Source organism: Eutrigla gurnardus, assembly GCF_963514095.1.
Source record: "Eutrigla gurnardus genome assembly, chromosome: 20".
NCBI lineage: Eukaryota > Metazoa > Chordata > Actinopteri > Perciformes > Triglidae > Eutrigla > Eutrigla gurnardus.
Window position 1 is genome coordinate 2,039,855 of NC_139931.1, and position 25,016 is coordinate 2,064,870.

The 25,016-nt window shown below is 42.9% G+C and overlaps 1 protein-coding gene across 1 annotated transcript; it reads right to left on the bottom strand.

Annotated features, from left to right (window-relative positions):
• Positions 1–2,215: 2,215 nt before the first annotated feature.
• On the bottom strand, positions 2,216–22,727 carry gsg1l (gsg1-like). Its single transcript, XM_084036266.1, has 5 exons — positions 22,166–22,727; positions 12,423–12,470; positions 5,845–5,997; positions 4,698–4,809; positions 2,216–4,240 (listed from the first exon to the last, which is right to left on the bottom strand). The coding sequence occupies exons 1-5, from the start codon at positions 22,473–22,475 to the stop codon at positions 3,865–3,867; spliced, it is 999 nt and encodes a 332-aa protein (XP_083892392.1). The 5' UTR covers positions 22,476–22,727; the 3' UTR covers positions 2,216–3,864.
• Positions 22,728–25,016: the final 2,289 nt, after the last annotated feature.

Here is a 25,016-nt window from a genome sequence, read left to right on the forward strand (position 1 = left end):
TTAAATATCATGCACACTGAAGACCAAGGCAAATTCCTTGTATGTGAAAACGTACTTGGCAATAACCTCCTTTCTGATTGTGGGATGAAGTAAATGAGGAATGTTTCGGTGTGTAAATATAAAAGATTGTATAATCTGTTGCCCGTGTGCACATGAACTTCTCGCAGCTCATAAATCCTCCGCCTCCTGTCTCCAACGTTCCAGCCGGGCAGCGATACAGAAGCTTTAACTGCCCAGCTAATCTTCCCGCTCTGCATCTCGGCCGGCCGTTACGGCCTCGGAGAGTCCATCCATCACGTCCACATGTGGATATATTATGGATCACAGCGACACATCTGTAAGGGATGGCCACGGAGGGCGAGGAATCCATAACTGCACGGAGCTCCATCCGTCTCTGAGGAAGAGTTCGGGGTTTATTATTAAATATGCTTACAAATTCTGATTTCATGTACTCTAATTATTTATGCCTTCACATTATGTAATTAGTTTTCATGAATTAATCATTTTGTGTGCACAAATTACCGGAAGAGAATCTGTTGTGTCTAACAAATGTATTTAACACAATAAGCTTTAACAAACGTAGGAAGCAGTTTAAGGCAATAAGAAGTGCAAAAATACAAAAAAGAGACGAGATGGAAAAAACAAATCGGAATGCAAAGCGAGGAACTGGAAGACGGACAACACAGAATAAATACACCATAATCTAATGAGACAACAAGACACGGGCGGACATGAGGGAGGGCTGGAAAGCAGAAAATAGGAGGGAAAACGACGAGGACAGGAAGTCAGGCAACGGGACCTCTTCTGCTTCATTTGTCATTTTTCTTTGTCTTTGTTTTGAAAATGAATCTCTATTAATAACTGCATATAGTGTAGCGGAGAGTGCATATAGTGTAGCGGAGAGTCTATTAAAGATGATTTTCTTTTCTTTCTTCTACGTTGTTCTTCAAAAAGAAATGGAATAAAAAACTTGTAACCTGTTTTGTTTTCTTCTTCTTTAAAAAAACGTTTTTTTTCTTCATTTTTGGTAAACTTACACTTTTTAACTATAAAATATTTGTATTTATATTTTACTTTGGTTGACTTCAAATGTTAGGCTTCCATGGCGCTGAAATGCGATGTAGCCGCCTGCTATGTAAAGACAAAGAGCAGAGAATCTACGATAACAACACACACAGAGGGAGAGTGACGTTATCGAATTACTCCACTTTATCTTCACATAGATTATAATTGTTTGGTATGATATTAATGCTCTGAATATTGAATTTAACATCTTGAATTGCTTTGAAAAGCATTAACAGCCCGGATTTACATAGCGGAGGTGGCTAGTGCAACGTTAGCATGTTTATACTGTTAATGGACACGTTGAAAGACTGTAGTGGATATTAATATTTCCAAACACATTGATAAGAACCAGAAGCCCGTTCTTACACGGTAAAACCTGGGCCTGAGGATCCCTGGGGGGTCCCGGAGTCCCTCCACGGTCGCCCCCCTTTAGTCCGGCGGGTAATCCATCTGTCGGCGTTCAGTCTAATGAGGCTGCGACGCTCATTAGAGACGAGGAAACGGCCGGCTGCTCGTTTGTCATCATTGTACAGCCTGAATAATAAATGATTTAATTAAAAAGATTGGATGATGATTAGGAATACCAGATTATTGTTCACTAAACTACGTGACCTCGAGTGATTTTCAGCCGCTTGGAAGGAAAAAAAAAGACAAAACCGGATACACAAAGATAAATACATATAAGTATAATATGTTTTTAACATCTGCAGTTTAGAGACGGAGGATTTACAACTTGTGTTGGGATTATGTCCCCAAAAAACCCTCCCTGTTACTTCTGCAACCCTCAACCAATTTAATCCCGGCGGTTTACAATCCACCAGCGTTACGCAACGACGCTCATTCCAGAGCAGCAGATTCGGGAGAAAACGGGAAGACGTCCCACTGAGGTTTGTAAAAAAAAGCCTTTAGACGTGCAGACGTCTTGATGTCTGGACGCCATCATGTCAGTGCATTAAATATATATTTTTAATTCAGGCCAAATAGAGATACATTAGGTATTAGGGCCACTGTAGGAAAAAGAGAATGGAGCCGAGAGAGGGGGGGGCGATACTCGGGATGATCAGGCTGATGATCAATGATCGGGCGGTTGGGCTAAGATGCTAGCGGTAGCTTTAATTTATCATAGCCGATACAAACAAGTTGCTCGTTTCCACTAACACCGGATGTTTGCTGTTGCTATGACAACAAGTGAAAGCTACCGCTAGCATCTTAGCCTAACCGCCCGATCAATAAACACCCATACGATGACAACATGACCTCATATGAATAAAAGCAACAATAAGCATCAACATCATCACCCTAAGGACCTTAACGAGGCGTTGTCACACGTTGGGATGATTCATTAGAAACATTAACGTACATTCGTGGGACGTTAGCTAGCATAGATGGTCGTTAGCATCGGAATAAACTAATAAATGTGCCACTTCTTTTCTCTGAATGTTGCCCCCCTCTCTCGGCTGTTTCTTTTTTTCCCTACAGTGACACGCTGTCGTACGCTCTGATCTCAGGTCTTTCTTTTTTTTAAATCCAGGATTTATGTCCTCCTTACAGGTCGTGTCCCCTTGAGACTCACATACAGCAGATTTATGCGGCTCATTTTCAGGGAGGTCAGAGGTGAACGGCTCCCCCCCAAGGACACGGCGCCAGCAGAGCACATTACCTTTCTGAGAGGCTTGACCCCCGTGACCTCTGGGTGATGGAGCCGTCACTCATGTGTTTGCAGCAAAAAAGTAATGTGTGACCCACAGTCATGCCGACAGACGGGTTTGTAATAACTCATTCTAGTTCAGGGTGTCGATATCCGCCTGAAGACCTTCAAACCCAGCGTAAAGGACGGTTCCTCCTCTGCATGGATTAAGTCAACGGGTCGAACCGGACTTTCACTCTGCAGTGAAAACCGCCACAAAGCTGCTGACGTGCCACAGATCAAGAAGCCGAAAATGTACAGACATATAACTTTTAATATGAACTCTTAACACTAGATTTCACATTCAGCGTCATAAATGGGACTCTGCCTGGACTCCACCTGTTTAAAAGTGCATTGTGTAGTATTTAGTGTTCCTCCTTCCTTGTTTCCAGTCGGCTCGTTGTGAAGATCCAGAGGATGAAAACGTCAAAACCTTCAATCAAAAACACCGTTAAGCTGCAGTTCTTCTAATGGCCACAAGATGCTGGTTTGAAAAAAAGAAAAAAAGAAGTTTTTCCTTCATCCTGAAAGCACACGTTCCCGTATCCACATCTCCTTCACGACAAAGTTAAACAACGATTAATTAGTGAGCATTCAAAGAAAATCTACGCTTTTTCCGTGCGTAGCAGCATGCATAAAACCTGATCCAAGACCTGATCCACCCACGCTCTCCTCATGTCTACTTTCATGTTGTAAACTGTAAAAAAAAAAGTTGTACTAAAAATAATAAACTCAGTTTGATTCTCGAAATAGATAAAGAAGTGCTGAGTCATGCTTTGTTAGGTCTGTCTGCAAGACCACAAGATAACTACTGTTAAAACGCTGGTTTTCTAAATGGAGTCTGGTTGATGGTGCTAGGCTACGCTAACATTGTAGCGGCTCCATCAACGCTCCAAATAAGGTCATCTAGACATAAATACTTGAATGTCTAAACCTTGATATTGATGTTGAAATACTACACAAAGCACCTTGACGTACACCGGAGAGAACTATAGATTTCCGTTGAGTATATAAACGATCCGTCTAATTGGTCGATTTCCCCGTCGATGATCTTCAAACAGGATTTAAATGCTGCTGTGCTTTCGTGTTCGATGGGAGAACTCGTGGCCGGTTCAGCACTGCTCCTCCCCCAGCGAGTCTGTGTTCTCCCCCATGTCTATGGAGGCCGACGTGCCCCTCACGTTGCCCCGTCCGGGACCCGGACCAGGACCCGGCCCTGGTCCCGGACCTGGTCCGGGGCCCCCGGCCACGACGAGCCCGGCTCTGGTTCCGCCATGGCCCGGGTAGACCTCCACGGTGCTGGAGATGGACTGGAGGGAGCGGTCCCGGAAGTAGTGGAAGGCCTCCTGGTCCAGGTAGTTCTGCTCCTCGCGGAGGCCCTGCTCGAACAGCTTCCGCTTGTGTCTGAACTCGATCACCGTCTTGGTGTAGGAGTTCAGGGTGGTGACGGAGGCCGCCATGCAGCAGGTGAAGGAGCCCCAGGCCATGCTGGTGGGAGAGATGAATTAGCAACATTCTAAACTTTTTAGGTTAAATAGCAAAACTGACTTTTTTTGGTACTTTTATTGTTTTATTCTGCTATATTTGTGATCCACATGTAATGTGGATGAGGAGTCCTGAGAGTCCTCTGTGCTCCTCTCCTGGACCCTGGATCCTGGACCCTGGATCCTGGACCCTGGATCCTGGATCCTGGATCCTGGATCCTGGATCCTGGTTCCTGGATCCTGGATCCACTAACGAGCCGACAGGAAGCTCCGACAGCAGCTGCAGCTCGGCTTCACCTTCCAGCAGCGAGCGCCGGAGGTCAAGGTGCCTCTCATCTCGTCTAATTATCCCTGAAACCAGATCCGCCTGTCGTACAACACGGCGTCCCGGAGAGATGACTCATCACTCCGCTGTGTGAGTGTGTGTGTGTGTGTGTGTGTGTGTGTGTGTGTGGACTGACCAGAAGGACCAGCCGTAGTCCCAGCTGTGAGGCCTCCAGTCTTCTGGACCCAGACTGACTGTGATCTGGAACACCTGAGTGTACATCATGTGGGCCACCATACCCAGAAGACCTGCAACACACACACACACACACACACACACACACACACACACACACACACACACACGTGTGTTAGCTCTGACACAGTGACAGAGTAGTGGCGATGGGCGGGGCTTAGCTCACGGTCAAACTATCATTGACAAAACAATAGTAAATCACATCACCTCAACATATTAATAAATCAGAACACGCGTCGCTCCGATGATTAGTCATTAGTGATTAGTCATTTGTGATTAGTCATCAGTGATTAGTGATTAGTCATCAGTGATTAGTCATTACTCGGCACAAATTGATTTAACGTGTGACGGCCGATCGGTTAGAGACGATGGCTCATAAACACGCAGTTAATCACAGAAACGCTACAATGTAAATGACATCAATGCAGCAGCTATACATCACCTATCACTGTGTGTGTGTGTGTGTGTGTGTGTGTGTGTGTGTGTGTGTGTATGTGTGTGTGTGTGTGTGTGTGTGTGTGTGTGTGTGTGGCCAACAGTAAATAAAACTCAAGAAAGCTGCTCCAGATTTACGGTTCACCAGAGATCATCGTTTCTGTTTGACCTTTAACCCTGATGACACGGATTATGAGTGTGTGTGTGTGTGTAGGTGTTTGTATGTGTGTTAGTCCGTTTAAATGTATGTGTGTGTGTGTGTGTGTGTGTGTATCTGTGTGACTTTTTTCCTGATAAAGGATTCTCATCAGCATCTCAGCGTGAAACAGGAAACCAAACAACATGGCGGCAGTGAAGAGGCTGGGTTGAGAACCTCCTCCTCCTCCTTCTCCTCCTCCCAGGGCCGGATGAGGAGGAGGAGGACCAGAGCGGCGTCCAACACGGCGTCGGCCGAGCCAACATCTTTATGTAAGAGGTTTAACAGCGTTGTTGGCAGGAGAACTACAATCTTACACAGCCGGCGGCTTCCAGGGGATCACCTCTGACCCGGGGCGACCTCGCACCAATCTGCATCCGAGCTGATCCTCAAGGATCCGCGTCTGGAACGTGGACTATGTACGTCCACGGACCGGGAGGAAGTAGGGTTCTCTTACCCGACAGCACGGTGAAGACGGCGGCGAAGGCGTTGAGCTTGAGTCCGTCGATGACGTTGCTGGAGTGGAAGAGCTCCAGACACATGAGGCTGAAACCCACGACCAGCAGCAGGATGTAGAGGACCTCGGAGACCACCGACAGCCACAGCACGCCTGCAGATGACCGTTAACAAAACACACACAGAGGTCAGAACCTTAAATACCTTAACCTTAATACAAGGAGATGAAGCAGACTGTTAGAATGTTGGATGATCAGCGTTACGGCTCATTTTAAATACATCTCAGATATAAATCTGCAGCAGCATCGTCGTGTCTGCTTGCAGAGATGGAGGAACACATTAAACCGAATGCAGCAATGACTTGTGGGATACCGCCTCTCTTATTCCGACTGTACCCCCCCTCACAGAGATGAAGTGGTGTTGAAAGAGATCCTGGACTCTGGAGGTCTGGGTTTCCACTTATCAAAACATCTGAAGCTTTTCCTCTCCGGTGCTCAGGGAGGAAAAACCTGATGGAGAACCACCAGGGTCTCAGAGACCTGATACAAGACGGAGAGACCTGATTCAGATGGAGACCTCAGAAAGAGACCTGATTCATATGGAAACCTGATTCAGATGGAGACCTCAGAAAGAGACCTGATTCAGATGGAAACCTGATTCAGATGGAGACCTCAGAAAGAGACCTGATTCAGATGGAAACCTGATTCAGATGGAGACCTCAGAAAGAGACCTGATTTAGACAGAGACCCCCTTCAGACAGAGACTGAGACCTGATTGAGACGGAGACCTGATTCAGACAGAGACCTGATTGAGACAGAGATCTGATTGAGACGGAGACCTGATCGAGAAAGAGATCTGATTGAGACGGAGACCTGATTGAGAAAGAGACCTGATTGAGACGGAGACCTGATTGAGAAAGAGACCTGATTCAGACAGAGACCTGATTCAGACAGAGACCTGATTGAGAAAGAGACCTGATTGAGAAAGAGATCTGATTGAGACGGAGACCTGATTGAGAAAGAGATCTGATTGAGACGGAGACCTGATTGAGAAAGAGACCTGATTGAGACGGACACCTGATTGAGACGGAGACCTGATTTAAAGGAGACCTGATACAAGACAGAGACCTGATTCAGACAGAGACCCGATGTGCTCTATAAGTAAACTTGCTCTAACTTCACCTTTAATAAAAGGTCGACCTTCACTGGCGGTGCGTTCATGTGTCACAGAGGGACGTGGATATTACAGCTCCAGCTGTATTTGGGTCCTGCGGGTGCAAACGGAGGGCGGCGCCGTTCGATCGTCCCTCCATTTATTCTGAGAGTCCTGATGAGAATCTGATGAATTTGTGGGAGGACGGCGATACGTCTCTCCTCCGCGGGCGGGACGCGACATTTAGAGCTGGAAACGAGGTGAAGTATTTGTTTCTGATGGGGGAGGGAGAGGGAGGAGGGGGGTGTTTGATATCACCGCCTGCTGCGTCTGACACACACACTGATTGGCTCGTGGAGCGGCGGCGGGCCCTCCGGTCACACCGCAGATGATGAACACCTTTTACAACCCTTCTTGCACTTCCTCCCCGCTCTCTGGAAATGTGAACATTTTTAAAGTTGTCATGGCGACGCCCTAAGGATTCACCCGCCACATTCATCATGTCTGTTGAAAAAAGAGGGGCGAGCTACGGAAGCCCAGAGCCGGCAAAACTCACTTCTATCAAGGCAAAATCTTTTATATACGACAGAATATGATAATAAAACACAGGCATGCAGCCGAGAGAGTAATTAAAAAGCAACTTTTTGTTCCCACAACTGAACTGTTTTTTAGTCCCAACGGTCGAAGTTTGAAAGTACAACGGTGAATTAGGGCCACCGTAGAAAAACTTTAAAAAGGAGCCGAGAGAGGGGGCAATATTCCTAGAAAAAAAGTAGCAAATTTGCGAGTTTTTTATGATTATTAGTAATTACTCACTATTTTATCCCCCAAAAAATTTAAACCACGACGGAGATTTTTCAAGTTTTTTTAATTTAACATGAACTCTTTTTTGAACACTCGTGTTTGAACAACCAGAGGAATTTATTTATTTAAAGTTTTTTTGGGGAAAGTGTGGAAAGATGCTGTTTGGTGAGAAACATGAATTTAAAATTTAACAGAACTCAGTTAAAGTACAGTATTTATGAGCCGTGCTCTCCGGTAAGAAAAAGCTCCGATATATGCCGTGTTTCCAGTGGGACCTTGAATGCACCGTGGAACCAGCATTTCCTAATGAAAGCAGTCACACAGTCTCTTTCATGAGAGGAAACAACAAAGCTGCAACAGAGACGGCGGGAAAACCGGCGAAACGTGAAGCGGGAAAAACCTCTGAGGGGCGACGGCTTCGCCACGTTAGCGAGGTTTAAAGCTACGGATCATCTGAAGGAGAGAAAACCAACAAAGACCACGAGTTTCTGTTTTCCTTCCAGAACGTTGTGATGAAATGTGGTCCATCATTCGTGCTCCCCTGAAGATGAACCCAAATAACTGGTTGTCATCATCAGGTCAACAGTTTAATGTGTTCAATACTTTGATTCATGACCAAAGAACTGATCATCAAACAGACGAGGCCAATAACACACTTATTCCAATTCAGTAAATTTGTATTTTAGATTTTTTTTATTTTTATTTTTTATTCTCATGTATCAGATATATATTATTTATATATTTATTTAATTTAATAAAATATACATTGTATTATTTTAGTATCCAAACTATAAATTAATTCAGAATTTAAAATACATATTTATATATTTATATTACAAGTTTTCTGAAAATGTAATTTGCAAATTAAATCTGAACATTCAAAATTATTTGTTGAGTCGAAGGTGTTTACAGATAAAATACTGTCAACAACAATTAAAAAAAATACACATTTTTATTCATAACAGACATCCTTCATCAGCAAACATCATTTTAATTCTTATCTTAAATAGTGACGATCTGCCTTAAAAATCCAACACAAACCCCGTCTGAGAATAATGAAAGGAATGGAAGCGTAAAGTCTGAAACTCATTTAGAGAAATCAACCTTTCAGGGTCGTAAAAGTACAAACGTTAATAGAAATCACCAAGGAAACTTCCCCAGCTGATTACCAACATTAAGACTATTACCTTATTTTGTTTTACTGGTTTTCTGGAATGTTTAAATATGCAAATGAGGCGTTTTATCTGCTGGTGATTGGAGAGAAAATCTACAGATGCAAATAGACATTTGTATTCTGGACGTTTTCTTTGTGATCGTTGTGAACTCCCTCGCTGGTTTCCAGTTCGCTGCAGCTTTTAATTTCCAGCGAGTATTAAAACGCCTTCAAGGAGAAACTTTTAAAAAATGCAACAATATTGACCAGAAAATGATTTCTGCTCTTATTGAATATGTATCAGTCAGCGGAGTGAGACTTCATTAAACCGTGAATAAAACGTGTTTGTAGGAGCCGAGAACAGGAAGGACGGAAGCAGCTCATCAGACCGAAGCTCGTCTGGAGTAATTACATCTTTAATTACTCTCAGTGTGTGTGTGAGTGAGTGTGTGTGTGTGTGTGTGTGTGTGTTTCCATCAGTATGCCTCACGTCAAGTGTTGTTTTATTTCTTGTCTCTTATACATTTTTGACTCCATCTTCCACATTTCCAGATTTGTTATTTCAGATTAAGTGCCCATGTAATCTAAAAATAATCACTTTCTAGTTAATTAAATTTACTAGACAATTAATCAATTAATTAGTAATTAGCTTAAAGGAGTCATAACCTGGTTTTATACGTATCCAGCCCCCCTTGGATCGCTTTGGATCAATTCGTAAAACTTATAAGAAAAAAAAAAAAAAATTTTAATCAAACATTGAGCTTGTTCTGACCCTTTTTCGTACCGCGATTTTATCACGCGAGATTACGCGCGAGGTTTTGACTGGTCCGGATGTGCATTGTATAATATGTAATGAGGCGCGCGTTGATTCGCCGCAGGAAGGACAGAGCCGGGGGGGCTTGCCTGCATGCAGACTCCAAAACATAATGGCGGCGTATGGGCGATTTCAGGTAGCGGACGGGGGGGGGTTGGGTGGTGAAAGAGGGGTGGGCTTATGCAAGTAGCCTCCACGGTGACGTCACCGTAGGCGCAGAATCAAAATCTCGTGCTTTAGGAATGCACACCCTTGTGTGCTATTCCTGTTCGGAAAAAGAGCAGAAGCGAAAAAACGGCGCCACTTTCAAACTCCAGCCTTTCAGGCAAGTTTCAACTGAGGTCAAACACAGATATGCATGTTTTAACAAGAGAAATTGCGATTTCCTGGTGATGACTCCTTTAAAAAACAAAAAAACAAAAGTCATTAAAGGGATTCAATGATGGTGAAAAAGATGCAAACTTGACAAAAGAGAAAGAAAACCATGAAAATCCAGATTGATTCATTTCCCGTCTGTTGAATAATTAGCTAATTTTATTATCTCTAAATTAAATAATATAGATTATTAATATTATTATGCAGCGTCAGATACAAGCTGATTTAATGTGTCATTGGTTTTTATTCATTTATATTCACTGAATGACTCACTGTTTACTTTCCTCATCAGTAAAGAATAAATAACTTCTCTTTACTTTAGCGAGGTATGTTTTCATTGTTGCGCTACGTTGCTACGTTGTTATGTTGTTATGTTACGTTGTTACGTTACGTTGTTACATTGTTACGTTACGTTGTTACATTACGTTGTTACGTTACGTTGTTACGTTACGTTACGTTGTTACGTTATGTTGTTATGTTACGTTGTTACGTTACGTTGTTACGTTACGTTGTTACGTTACGTTGTTATGTTGTTACGTTACGTTGTTACGTTACGTTGTTACGTTACGTTGTTACGTTACGTTGTTCGTTATGTTACGTTGTTACGTTACGTTGTTATGTTACGTTGTTATGCTACGTTGCTATGTTGTTACATTGTTACGTAACGTTGTTACATTACGTTGTTACGTTACGTTGTTCGTTACGTTGTTACGTTACGTTGTTACGTTACGTTGTTACGTTACGTTGTTACGTTACGTTGTTATGTTGTTAGGCTACATTGTTACGTTACGTCGGTATCTTACAGTTGTTCTGTTTACTATTTTAACATGACCATGATCTTTCTTCCAACCTTAACCAAGTTGTTTTGTTGCTTAAACGCTAACCAATCGCTTCACAACGTTACCCACGTGATATCGTACGATGAGAGAAAACATACAAAATACACATTCAGGGGTTTATTTGACTTCTTTGTCTGTTAGCGTCTGTAGATTCATCATTATAATATAAAAATAATAATGCCTCATTTGCATATCACCTGCGGTGTTTCCTTAAATACTCAGATAATTGCACAGAGTCTGGTTGGTGGGTTTTGCTCTCTTGACTGCACTTCTTCTAAACTGTGTTTTCTTCTAATCAAATTAGATTTTCTTGCTTGTTTGGTTTTTTTTGCGATTGGGTTTTCATTAAGGGCAAACTGACTGAGGAGCAGCTGTGCGTTATAAAACACCGCGGCGAGTGTCTCGGCAGATTAACATATCGTCTCCTTGTGTGAGAGGCAAGGTCGGCCCTCATCACATCACCCGCCGCCGCTAACAAACCCTCCTCCCACTCCCCGTCCAGATGGCATCAGAACTCTCATTGTTAACTACCTGCTCGGCATCAAACGGCGAATCGGAGGCGACGCCCCCCAAAAATACATATTCTCTTTCTTCTGGACAATAAAATATTCCTTTTGTGAGCTGCAGGTTGTAAATGAGCTGCAGCCGAGATGTAAAGGATCCTATTTAAAGTGCAATAAAGGCCAATTAAAGCACTAATGATGACGAATAAAAAGGTAGCAATAAAGAAGAACACGTATAAAACTAAGAAACTGCTGATTCGGTGTAAAAAACAAAGAAGTCCTGTTTTGGGACCATTTTTTAGAGAATTGGCTTGAAACTTGGATGTGAACATCAGCCGTCGTCCACAAACCTCCATAAATCAAATCTGACAACAACGCAGCGGAAAAGGAAGTGAGCTTGTTTCATTTCAATTAATGCGTCTCTCCTTCCCCGTCCTCCTCCGTCAGCACCATCACGACGGAGGCGTCGCATGAAAAAAGCATCTGAAACCCCGGCAACCTGCTGACGGATGGGTGGTCGGATCTGGACAGACGTCACTCCTCAACTCCAGCCACATCTGTATTATTGTTACTATGACGACGAGGGTGATTCACCCCAAACCAGGCCGCCGGTTTCAGAAAGATGAAGCCGCATGACGGCATCCTGCCTTTGGCGGTTAGCTTCCACACGTCATTCTGAAGGGCGGCTCTATATTTAGACACTTTTAAACCAAAACTGATCAATCTGTCTCTGCAGATCGTCTCATTTCACTTATTTACCTGAAGGACGCGTCACCCTGATTACTGGACAAGCCGACGGAAATACAAAATACCTACGACTGGAGCTTAAAGAATATGGTTTCATATATATATATATCTTTTTGCTTTTCCTCGGGTCTAACGAACAGGTGGCGAGCGGCGCGGGAGCGGCGGTGACGCCTAATGACGGCCATTACTCACCTCTCTCCGACGCCGGGGCCAGATCAATGAAGCTCCGACACTTCTCACCTGAGTGGGGGGGGGAGTGGATGCATGGAGGAAGAGAGGTGAAGAACAGAAGGTGACATGAGGGGGGGTTAAAAGAGAGAGGGGGGGGGAGGACGGAAGGGAGAGCGGTGATTAATGAGAAGAAGAAGAAGAAGAAGAAGAAGAAGAGGATGGAAATTAATGCACAAGGTGGAGAGAAGAAGGATAAATGAGCGTTAAAAACAGCTGATTTAACACAGAATCCTTATATACAGCAGTTTGTTTCTCCTTCAGCGGCTCACTGACCTCTGACCTTTCCTCTAGCGCCTCTAGTGGTGTTTGACTGAAACGTTTTAAGAACTATTGGATGGATAAACCATGAAATTTGGTTCATGGTCACCTGAGGATGAATTGTAATAAACCCTCAACTTTTTATCTATAGCGCCACCATCAGGTCAACATTTTAATTTGTCTGAATCTAAAGCCTTGACCACACTTTACATTTAGCACTAATTGGCTAACATGAACTCTTTTATCGCATATATTATTCAGTCGTATTAAATGGTGACTGCAGCTCGTCTTTGTCCCCGACGGTTTGAACTCTTTTTGCATAATGCAGCATCATCTTGGCGTCCGCTCCATCTTTTCCTGGCACACGCCGGCGGCGGCGGGCTGTTGATCGGAGCCCCGCGGGTCACAGATCGGCGGCTCACACGCCGGGCTATAACTCAGCCTCGGCGGTGTCACGGGGGGGCAGGCGGGTCCATCCATAACAGCAGCAGCAGCAGCATTACACTCAGATGAAGACACTCTGGTCGTCCCCGGCGACCGTTTAAGAGTCGGTGATGGCGCTAAACTCCCGTGTAAAACTCCCAGAATGCAGCAGTTTAAATCCCCCACACGAGAGACTCAAGCAGACTTTTGTGAGATTGTCCCTCTCGAGAACCGAAGGAGCCGATGAAAAATTAATGGCACTCATGCGAGCGGGCTACCCAGCATGCATTGCAAGAAGTGGTGGGAGCAGTGGGAAAAAGTATTTGGATCCTTTTCATCACACGGTGGAAAATACTACAAATTAAACTGAATTCAAATCCTTACTGTAGTAAAAGTACTGATGGTGCAGTGGAATGTTTTACTGTTATATATGTGATGTTTCTGGATTAATATTCCTGCTGCATCAATGTGCATGTTGCATGCTTTTAACTAGTTGAATCTTCTCTAAAATAATTTTTTTTTCAGTTGATTGTAGAAGAAACAAACACATGACTTTCACCCAGGAGACCGCTGTTAGTGTCCTGTATGAAACTGATAGTAAACGTTGATATTTTGTCTTGTGGGTTCTTGGTAACCTGAGTCATGACTCATCACTTTAACAGACGCTCTTTTCCTAAACCTGATTGAGCGGTTTTGTTGCCTGAATCTAACTTCCTGTGAAGACGGAGGTTTATTTTGAAAAGACACTTGAAGCGAGCGTACAATGACACGCCGTCGTAGAGCGTCACAGCTTGAAGCTGTGGATCTTTCAGACCGAGCTGAGGTATTTGGACCAGGACCCCCACGGACCCCCTCGGTTCTGGACATCCATGTTCACCTCATTAACTTATTTTAAGGTTTTTCATATCAAACACCGATCCCCACGTCAAATAATGTGCAAACACATGAAATGTCTTCTTCTCTTCCATGTGAACCACCTTTACCCGCCTCGCGTGTCTGATCCTCCTGTCTGTATCCCATAATTAAAGTCTGATCTGATACCTGCTGCCACCGTGTTCGTGACCGGCTGGTCTGCGGCGGCGGCGAGCCCTCAGCCGAAAAGGTGAGCACCATCTGATTGGGACATGAATCTAAAATGTAATTAAAGAGCGAGCGGGCGTCTGACCCGACTAACAGCACAATCAGTATTTCTACGCCTTTCCAGGTGCTCATGGGAGAAAAAAAAACCTTGTTATCAGGCTCCCGGCGGATTTATTATTTATTTATTTAAAAAAAAGATGCTTCAGGTGTTTTTCAGAGTTTCTTTGTCTTTCACGTGTCTCGACTGTCGCGGAGTCGTTTATTATCCAGCCAGCAGCAACGCAGTCTGTTTAATCACTGATCCGGTGTCAGTCGGGGACTAATTGCAGCCGTAATGAGTATGAATGGTTTAGTGAGACGGCGGTTTAACGTAGCGTTCACTTCCTCCGCACGAAGAGCAACCGGGAAAACTCTAATCAGAAGTCTGATGTATCTGAGGAACACGGGTGGGAAGTAATTAAGCACATTTACACAACTCAGATGAATATAGTTCATTTTACAGCAGTACATCTACTCTGCTTCGGATGAATAATACAAAAATATCATCATCAGATAAATTATAATGTATTAATATCGGTTAAAGATTATTGAGTTGGGAAAATCCACCCAGAAGTGTGAAAAGTAATTAAAATCATCCTCAGCCTTGAGTTATGGAATCAATGATTACAATCCAATAATATAATACATATATTAGTATGCATCATGTATATGTTAAGTATATTTGGATGCTGATGCTTTTACAGTATTTCTACACTGTAGTATATCTATTTGAGCGATTTTGTATAAAACATGATGTGTACGTTATATTTACATTTAATGAACCCTTTTTTTCTTCTCCCTGTAACCCTTTTAATCTCACAACCCCATGAATTGTGGGTATTTATAGTAATAGTTTTCAAAATGCCAACCAACTCTGTCTCCTAAATGACTTTTCCATACAAATATACGTTTTTTCCGATAGAAACACAAAAAAACCCACAACAATGATCTGGTAGATGCAACAAAACTTCTTGTTTGCGTTTATTAAATAAATCATACTTTAGTTTAAAATAAAACGTATATAAAACGTGTTTTTGGACCCCTCAACCACCCAGACCTCCTCCTCTACGTGGACTTAAGTCCTGAATGTCTTTTCCAAGCAGAGCTGAGCCACATGTGGGTATCAGGTAGTCTGAACTCCCCGCAGCGAGTCTTCTAGTCTGGTGTACCAGTCTAGACTCTTACGGGTCCTGTGGACTCTGTATGCTGCCTGGTCCCCCCAGAAGCTCTCTGCATGGAGCACATATTCATCACCGCCGTTCCAATGGTTGAGCTGCTTACGAGCGTCTTCGCCGTCCTGCCAGATCCTCGTGATGTAATGAGGTTAGTAATCCTCCCGGAACGACGCCGTGACTCTGCTTTTTATTTTAACCTCCGATTGGCCGGTTTGTTTGTCTCACTGTCTGAGGGCTGCTGGAAGACCAGAACAGGAGACCTCAGGCCAGAGGGGACCTCCAGACCAGAACAGAGGGGACCTCCAGACCAAAACACAGGGGACCTCCAGACCAGAACAGAGGGGACCTCCAGACCAGAACAGATCAGTCGAACCAGCCTTCAAAGACACTGAGAGACAGTGCAGAGACTCAATAAGCTCTGGAGGGTGGTAGAGGACTATATAGAGGACCATATAGAGGACTACATAGAGGACCATATAGAGGACTACATAGAGGACCATATAGAGGACTACATAGAGGACCATATAGAGGAGTATATAGAGGACTACATAGAGGACTGATAAATAATTCCTTCATGTGTTTTTTCTCCAGACAGAAAGCGTCCTTTCGTCGGCCGTCAGCAGGAATAATGAGTCCACGTTTAATAATTAACGTGAGATCTGGAGCAGCAACGCCACGTTCTACGAGTTCCTCACGCAACAGGTCAACCTTTAAAACGCTTCCAAATCATCAAACATAATAACAGATCAGACGAGGAGTCATAACTACAGACATCCTGTACTCGAATAGAAGTACACATACTTGTAAAAGTAGAAGTAGAGTCAACTTCTTTATTCAAGGCAAAGTAAAAAATATCCCATATTAATAAGAAAAATGATAGTTCCCATCAAATGCATTAAAACTAAAGTATCAAGCCTGTTTTTGAGAGTAGAACGTATAGATATATGTTTTTTAATTGGGGCAGTCAGAAAATAAATACTCAAGTAAAGTAGATACCTGAATCAACCTGGATCGGTTGAAACAGACTCGGTTGTTTTGTTAACCAATCCCAGGAGTTTATGTGATTGATTTTGACGTGATGATTTCCCTTCCACCAATAAATGAGAGCACTCAGGAATACGACGGCCTTTGAACATATCTTCATATCTTGGTACTCTACCTATGGAGGTCAACAGTGTTTCTCCTCATAGTACCACGTCTATTCAATAAGAATTAGATCAATAAAGCTTATTCAAGTTGTGCCATTTCGACTGTGAATCCAGAAGGATTTTGATTGGCTGTCAGCGTTTCTATGGATGCCAACCGTTTGAGTTACGTTTATATGATATATAGAAGAATGTCACACGTTTTATGAACATTTATAAGTTACGTTGATCAGACAGGACGCAAACACACAACCAGATGAATATCTTTAAATGTGAGTTTAAGTACAACACTGGTACTGTATGTATGTGTACTACTATAGTTTCTGTTTTTATTTCTATTCTTAATTTAATTTAATCATTTTACCGTTATTCCTAATTGAATAAGAACTTATTTCTGTTCCTCCCTGGGGATCAATAGCGGCTCCTTTACATCCATCCATCACAGCTCTGACCTGCTGAACTCGTTCTCTGCTCACAACATTATTTATGACACATCAGGCGCGTTTCCTTTCAGTTTGACCTCCAAAACGAAGCCACTTGAACGGTTTATTTAAAGCCTGTTTGACTTTTCTTTTTCACAATGTCGCTCCGTTCCCTGATGTCCGATATCAACGCGGTGAGTACGATGTTATCGTTGCTGGCGCAAAATGACAGATAAAACTAAAGAAATATGACAAATATAAATGTGTTCACGCTTGCCAAAATGCACAATGACGTATGGTTAACGTTGTGAAATTTTGTTAATGTCACTGGGTGATAACATAACTGGAACAACATCTTAAAAGTTGACTTTTAGTTTTACACAGGATATGAACCACTGTCTCCTGGGTGAAAGTCCTGTGTCAGTCCCTTTCACCATCACTCCCATATGAACCAAACAGACTTTTTTGCTTGTTATACTTGTTATTATATCACGTTACTTCGAATTCTACGTCACTTGTGCAACCGAAATACATAAACGTGGATGTTTGATGTATTTCTGTTTCGCAGAAACGTACGAAGCCGACATTTCTTCATGACGAGTTTGCTGAAATAATATCCTAAATGTGATAAACTTCAACTTCAACCTCAGAGCAGACATTCTTCGGCTCTGTAATTACGTACTTTCTTGCAACGGACGTTATTTACAACATTCGCGGTGCGTTAAGTGCCGTTCTTTGTTCTTTAAAGACAGAGAGAGCAGGAGAGTGAAGCTAGAGAAAAAGGACAGAATGAATGATTAAGAGAGACAGAAGACGGGATTCGCTCTGTAAGATTCTAATTATCATAACTCTCTGCTTCGTGATATATGAGACATCAAAAAGCGTTTTTATCTTGCAGAGCCAGAAATCCTAAATTCTCAGCTATGAATACTGACAGGTACTTTATCTTTATTTAGTCCAACATAAATGCTTTATTTTCATTAAGGCATTATAGACTGTATGAACTCAGAAAATGCTACCAAGTAGGCAAGTAGTAGTCGTTGTTTGGCCTGAACAAACATTCACACATGTTGCAGAAATAGTGCTGGTTGCACTATTGTACAATATGATCTCACAGAAATATACGCCAAATGGCCACAACCTGATAAAACCCTCAAAATGATTTCAATTGCAGCCAATCCTGTCTTTGCAATTAAGTTTTTAATTAATTATCTGAAAGATTTAAGGGGTTTTAAAGGGATAAAGAAGAAAAGACAGTAGGGGATTGAACCCATAACCTTCAAGATTACAGAGCAGCGTCTCTACCAGCTGAGCTACCTCAACTCTTTCACATATTTGTTCTGGAGAAACGTGTTTCTACGGTTACGAACGACTGACTGCTGACTGGATGAAGGTCAAGGGCCGTTAGCTTATTACACTTCTACCTCTCCAACTTTTTGTATCTCTAAAAGTAACTATACTTCCTTGACGGCTCAGTTGAGTCATGGTGTCCCGCATGGCTCCATTCTTGGCCCCCCTTTCTATTTTCTTTACCCATGCTGCCTCTTGGCTAAGTTATCATAATGCCCTTCACTATTGTTATGCAGACGACACTCAGTTATTCTTTTAAATCTTTATTATATTTCTTCGTCTTTTGCGTTAATGCCTGGGGAGGATGGTCGTGCGGTTCAGGACTCCGACTTCCGACGTTGACTCGCCGACACCTGCGGGTTCCATCCCCGCCCCAGGTACGCCACACTGGAGTGGATGTGATGAATGAATGAGAGCTCTAATAAACAACAAACAACCGGTTCAAACTTGCGTTCCAAAACTTGCGTTCGTTGCGAATTTCCGTCGATTTCAACTTGCGAATTTCCGAATTTCATCAACATCAACCAACGAGGAGGAAGCAGAGAACAAGTAAGTCAAAGAAAGCCCGGGTGGTTGAGCTAGCTAGCTTCACTAGCTAGCTTGACGGGCAAGTTTTTTTAAATATGTTATTTTTAATCTCCTTAGATTACTTTCTTTTAAACCCGTCTTGTTTTTTATGGATCATCTGAAAGCTTTCAGTTAAGTTTGGTTTGTTTTAATGGATAACAAATAACCTTGAATGTAAAAACGTACAACTCAAAATGTAAAAAATGACATCACAGGTAGTAAACCTTAATTTATACCTTAAATAACCTGGACATTTTGATTAAGATGCTAATTTGATTTGTAGCTGGGAAGCTCCACAAATATGGAGGAACCGAATGAACGTGAACTTTAGTTAAAATATGTAGATGATTTTTCAGTCTTCAGTTAGCTCAGCTGGTAGAACAACTGTTCCTCATTTGGAAGGTGGAAGGTTGAAGGTTCAAATCCCAGCTCTCCTGTTGTATTTTACTTCTGTTGACCCTAAGAGGACTCAGGTGTCTCTTATTGTGAAAAGCCTGTCTTTAATGACATTATTAAACAATTCATTTTAATTTAATTTTAACAATCCTTAACATGCCCTTTGTTTTTTCTTTTTTAAAAAGAAAAGTTGCAACAAGCAGGATTCAAACCAGCAACCTACCAGTTACTTGCTCTCCACTTTAACCATCGAGCTAACATTCAACTCAGAGAATTAAGAATTAAATTATCCTCATTGAAGACAGGCTTCTCACAGCGACACCTTAATGAAACACGCAGACACAGAGTATGGGAGGGAATTGAACCCACAACCTTCAGAATGTAAATGTTAATTAAGATGCAAATTTGATTTATAGCTGTGAAACTCCACAAATATGGAGGAACCTCATGAACATGCATTTTAGTTAAAATATTTAGCTGAGACTTCATTGTTCAGTTAGCTCAGCTGGTGAAGAAGCTGTTCTTCAGTATGAAGGTTGATGGTTCAAATCTCTGCTCTTCTGTTGTATTTTCCTTCTGTTGACCCTGAGAGGACTCAGGTGTCTCTTATTGTGAAAAGCCTGCCTTGAATAAGCCTTTAAAAAAAATCCTTTTAATTAAATTTTAACAATCCTCTAAAGGGACTTCATTTATTTAAGAAAAAAGAAATTGTGCAAGAAATGTCCAAAGCCGGATTCAAACCAGCAACATATCAGTTACGTGTCGAGCACTTTAACCATTCAGCTAATGCTCAAATCTGCAATTCTGGAATTAAATTAGGCTCATTAAAGACAGGCTTCTCACAGAGACACCTTAATGAACCAGGCAAACACAAAGACCACAGGAGGGAATTGGACCTACAACCTTCAGACTGGGAAGCAGTTTCTCCTCCAGCTGAACTATCTGATCTACCATGTAAACGCTTTAATGGGAGGCAACAAAACTGGTTAGTTTAGGGACGAAGACATCACGGTTTGTCACATAATTTAAAATATTTCCGTGTCGGCTGAACTTCCTCACGTCCTTTCCCCCAAACTGATAAACCACTGAAAGAGCTTTCAATTGCAGCCAATCCTGTCTTTGCTATTAAGTTTTTAATGAATTATCTGAATGTTTTCTGGGTTAAAAGAAGAAACAAGAGGAGGGGTTTGAACCCATTACCTTGAGGATTACAGACCAGCGTCTCTAACAGCAGAGCCACCTCAACAGATTCTCACATTTATTCTGGAGAAATGTGTTTCTACGGTTACAAACGACCGACTGCTGACTGTGGATGAAGGTCAAGGGTCATTAGCTTATTACGCTTCAACCTCTCCAACTTTTTGCATCTCTAAAAGTAACTAAACTTCCTCGACGGCTCCTTTCTATTTTCTTTACCCATGCTGCCTCTTGGCTAAGTTATTCATAATTCACTATTGTTATGCAGACGACACTCAGTTATTCTTTTAAATCTTTATTATCTTTCTTCGTCTTTTGCGTTAATGCATGGGGAGGATGGCCGAGCGGTTCACGACTCCGACTTCCGACGTTAACTCGCCGACACCTGCGGGTTCCATCCCCGCCCCAGGTACGCCACACTGGAGTGGATGTGATGAATGAATGAGAGCTCTAATAAACAACAAACAACCGGTTCAAACTTGCGTTCGTTGCGAATTTCCGTCGATTTCAACTTGCGAATTTCTGAATTTCATCAACATCAACCAACGAGGAGGAAACAGAGAACAAGTAAGTCAAAGAAAGCCCAGGTGGTTGAGCTAGCTAGCTTCACTAGCTAGCTTGACGGGCAAGTTTTTTTAAATATGTTTTTTTTAATCTCCTTAAATTACTTTCTTTTAAACCCGTCTTGTTTTTTATGGATCATCTGAACGCTTTCAGTTAAGTTTGGTTTGTTTTAATGAACAACCACAGATAGTAAACCTTGATTTGTACCTCAAATAACCTGGACATTTTAATTAAGATGCTAATTTAATTTGTAGCTGCAAAGCTCCACAAATATGGAGGAACCACATGAACGTCAACTTTAGTTAAAATATTTAGGAAGTTCTTCAGTCTTCAGTTAGCTCAGCTGGTAGAGAAACTGCTCCTCAGTCTGAAGGTTGAGGGTTCAAATCTCTGCTTTCCTGTTGTGTTTTCCTTCTATTGAGCCTCATCATTGGTATTTAAATCTTAATTAGTACCTTAAAGAACCTGGACTTTTTAATGAAGATGCTAATTTGATTTCCACCTGTGAAACTCCACAAATAAGGATGAACATGTGTATGAATCAAATTAGAGTTGTTTTCAACATTCAGTTAGCTCAGCTGGTAGAAAAACTGATCTTCAGTCTGAAGGTTGAGGGTTCAAATCTCACTTCATTCATTGTAATTTCCTTCTGTTGACCCTCAGAGGACTCAGGTGTCTCTTATTGTGAAAAACCTGTCTTGAATGAGCCTAATGAACACATTATTTTAACAAATCCTTTAAATTGACTTTTTTCTTTGTTAAAACAAAAAGGTGCAACACATATCTAAAGCTGGAATCAAACCAGTGACGTGTCAGTCACGTGACCTGCACATTAACCATTCACCTAATTCAGATTTAAACACTTTGTTTTGCGACAAACAAGTGCCTCAAACGCATCACAACAACCTTCACAGACCGGAGATTTGTGCGTAAAATCCGCTGGCTGACCTGTTGGCGTCACTTCACTCACGAGGGAATTAAAAGCAAATAAACGGAACTGCTGAATGAAGTGAATCACCAAAAACATGTCCCTGAACGCGTCCTGGACCGGATAGTTTGGGGTTTGTTGGGAACAGGAAACGACCCACCTGCCTCGTGGATGTTCTCCTCGCACGAGTACCAGATGCCGGTGTGGAAGCGGCGGAAGAGGAAGCGGTCGTCCCCGGTCTCCCAGCTGTAGTGGACCTTGTTCTGGTCCGTCTCGTTGACGCCGTAGTCGATGCAGTTGTGGCGCCGCTGCTTGCTGCAGTTGGGCTTGGGGACCCGCTGGGTGCCCTCGCACCAGTACGTGGTGATGAAGGCGGTGGTGGAGAAGAACAGGGCCACCAGGTTCAGACCCACCGACAGCAGCGCGCGACACTTGCGCGTCGTCTTCATGGTCTCCGCGAGAAAGTTCATCCAAGACGAGGGGGGCGCGAGGCGGGAAGCGCGAGGCGGTCAGAGGAGGAGCGGCATGGCGCGCGCGCGGGGCTTGTGGAGAGAGGCACCGGGGGAGAATTACGCGCGCGGCTCTGCCTTCTCGTTTGTCCGCGCGGCGTCAGTTCGACCTCGAAGTGGAGGCGCGAGACAGGTGGTCCGCGAGACGAGAGGCGAACGTCCCATCTAGTTCAGCGGCGGCGGCGCGTCCGAGACCTGCGACCGGCATCACCGACAGACAGGAGCGGGATGAGTGAGAGAGAGAGGGGGGAGGCAGCCTCTCTCTCTCTCTCTCTCTCTCTCTCTCTCTCTCTCTCTCTCTCTCTCTCTCTCTCTCTCTCTCTCTCTCTCTCTCTCCCGGTTCCTCGTGCGTCATCACCGTGACTCTTCTTTAAAAAACAACTAGAAGAAAGAGAGCCGATACAAATCAATATCATCATCAATATCATCTTCATCATCATCACCATCGGCTCAGCCTCCAGAGTCAAAGCAGCAGGTTTGTTAAATTAATATATAATAGTTATAATAGTAATAATAATATTACTATATAATATTGGTATAATATTGTGGAGGAAATGTAAAATACTTATCTTTTATTATAATGTTGTTTTTGGTATAATTTCACAATACCATATATATTATATTTATATATACACATATATATATATATATATGTATATATATATATATATATATATATATATATATATATATATATATATATATATACATACATATACACACACAACACGTTTAGCTGCAGAAAAGCTTATTAGGACGTCAGGAACTTTTATTAAAAGGAGGAAGCACCTCCAGCTAAGAGGGTTTTTCACAACCTGGCAGCCCAAACAGTTGTTGTCATTAGTTCTGCTCGTAAAGAATATGCCACCGACATTAATCACACTTTTAAGAGTGTTTTATATCTAATAAAACGTGTCATTTCTTTGTCAAGCCGTCCTTTCCTTATGACGCAGTGTTTAATTCCATGTTCAGGCTTGTCTTCATTAACGTTCAAGGTGTTTCTGCAGCAACGACGATGACGGATCTGACAGGAGGATGAGGGATGCTGCTGGTTGCCGGGGGTAACCCCGTGTTAAACAGCCTGGTGTAGTTGTGATGTTGTGTTTGTGTTCTCAGGTGTGACGTGTGACGAGGATCATGCAGAAACGCCCCCCGGCATCGACCGCCTCACATCTTCAGGCAGGAGAACGACCGGCTACAAGGCCAAACCGCCCCCCGCGCCGATCCATCAGCTCCCTGTTTTATGGCTCCCCACCTCCGGATCGATACGGCCTGTCCTCCGTGTGTGTGTGTGTGTGTGTGTGTGTGTGTGTGTGTGTGTGTGTGTGTGTGTGTGTCAGAGCGACAAAGCACTCCAGCAGAGTCGATGAGCGGAGCAGGGAAAAGGTGTTGATGAACGTGTGATGAGGTCGTCGGGTAATTAGATATTAACGCTCGTATAAACGCAGAGCGACTTCCGTTCGGCTCACGGAGTCGACGGTTTGAACTCTTTACACTCCAGACCGGGACTTCAGGAAATAAAGCCGAGAGATTTAGGGTCTCAGAGAACATTTTATCCTCCGGATCGGAGCATTTAGGAAGTTTCAATTCAACCTTTGGACGCGTGCCGAGGTGACGAAGTGACATCATCACACACCTGACAGTTTCTAAACTATGTTTCCAGGGAAACGGAGTTCATTCTGGACCAATCGGTCGTAGCTTTAAAACGAAACGCATTAACGAACAAAATGGACCAAAAAGAGAGAAAGACTTCGCACATTTCTGTGAGATCACGTTGGTTCAGTTTCACGCTTTTAACAGAAAAAACCAACATCCCTTTACCCATAATACCGTGCAAAAGAAAACATGTCAAATTAATTAATACAATTAAGTTCAATGAACAAATCAATCAAACTGTCGACCTGAAAACATAAAGTATTTAATTCTGTGAGAATTTAAATTTATTTTCCTAGTTTTCTACTTTTCCATGAGCGTATAATTAGTTCAAAGCTTTTAAAACAGAGCCGTGAATCACTTTGTCTGTGTGACGGTTTAAATCCCCTTCCTGGCTGGAAAATACACACCTCTACACACACACCTCTACACACACACACACACACACACACACACACACACACGCCTCTACACACACACACACACCTCTACACTCACACACACACCTCTACACACACACACACACACACCTCTACACACACACACACACACACCTCTACACACACACACACACACACACCTCTACACACACACACACACACACACACACACCTCTACACACACACACACACACCTCTACACACACACACACCTCTACAGACACACACACACACCTCTACACACACACACACCTCTACAGACACACACACACACACCTCTACACACACACACACCTCTACACACACACACACACACCTCTACACACACACACACACACACACCTCTACACACACACACACACACACACACACACACACACAAACACCTCTACACACACACACACACACC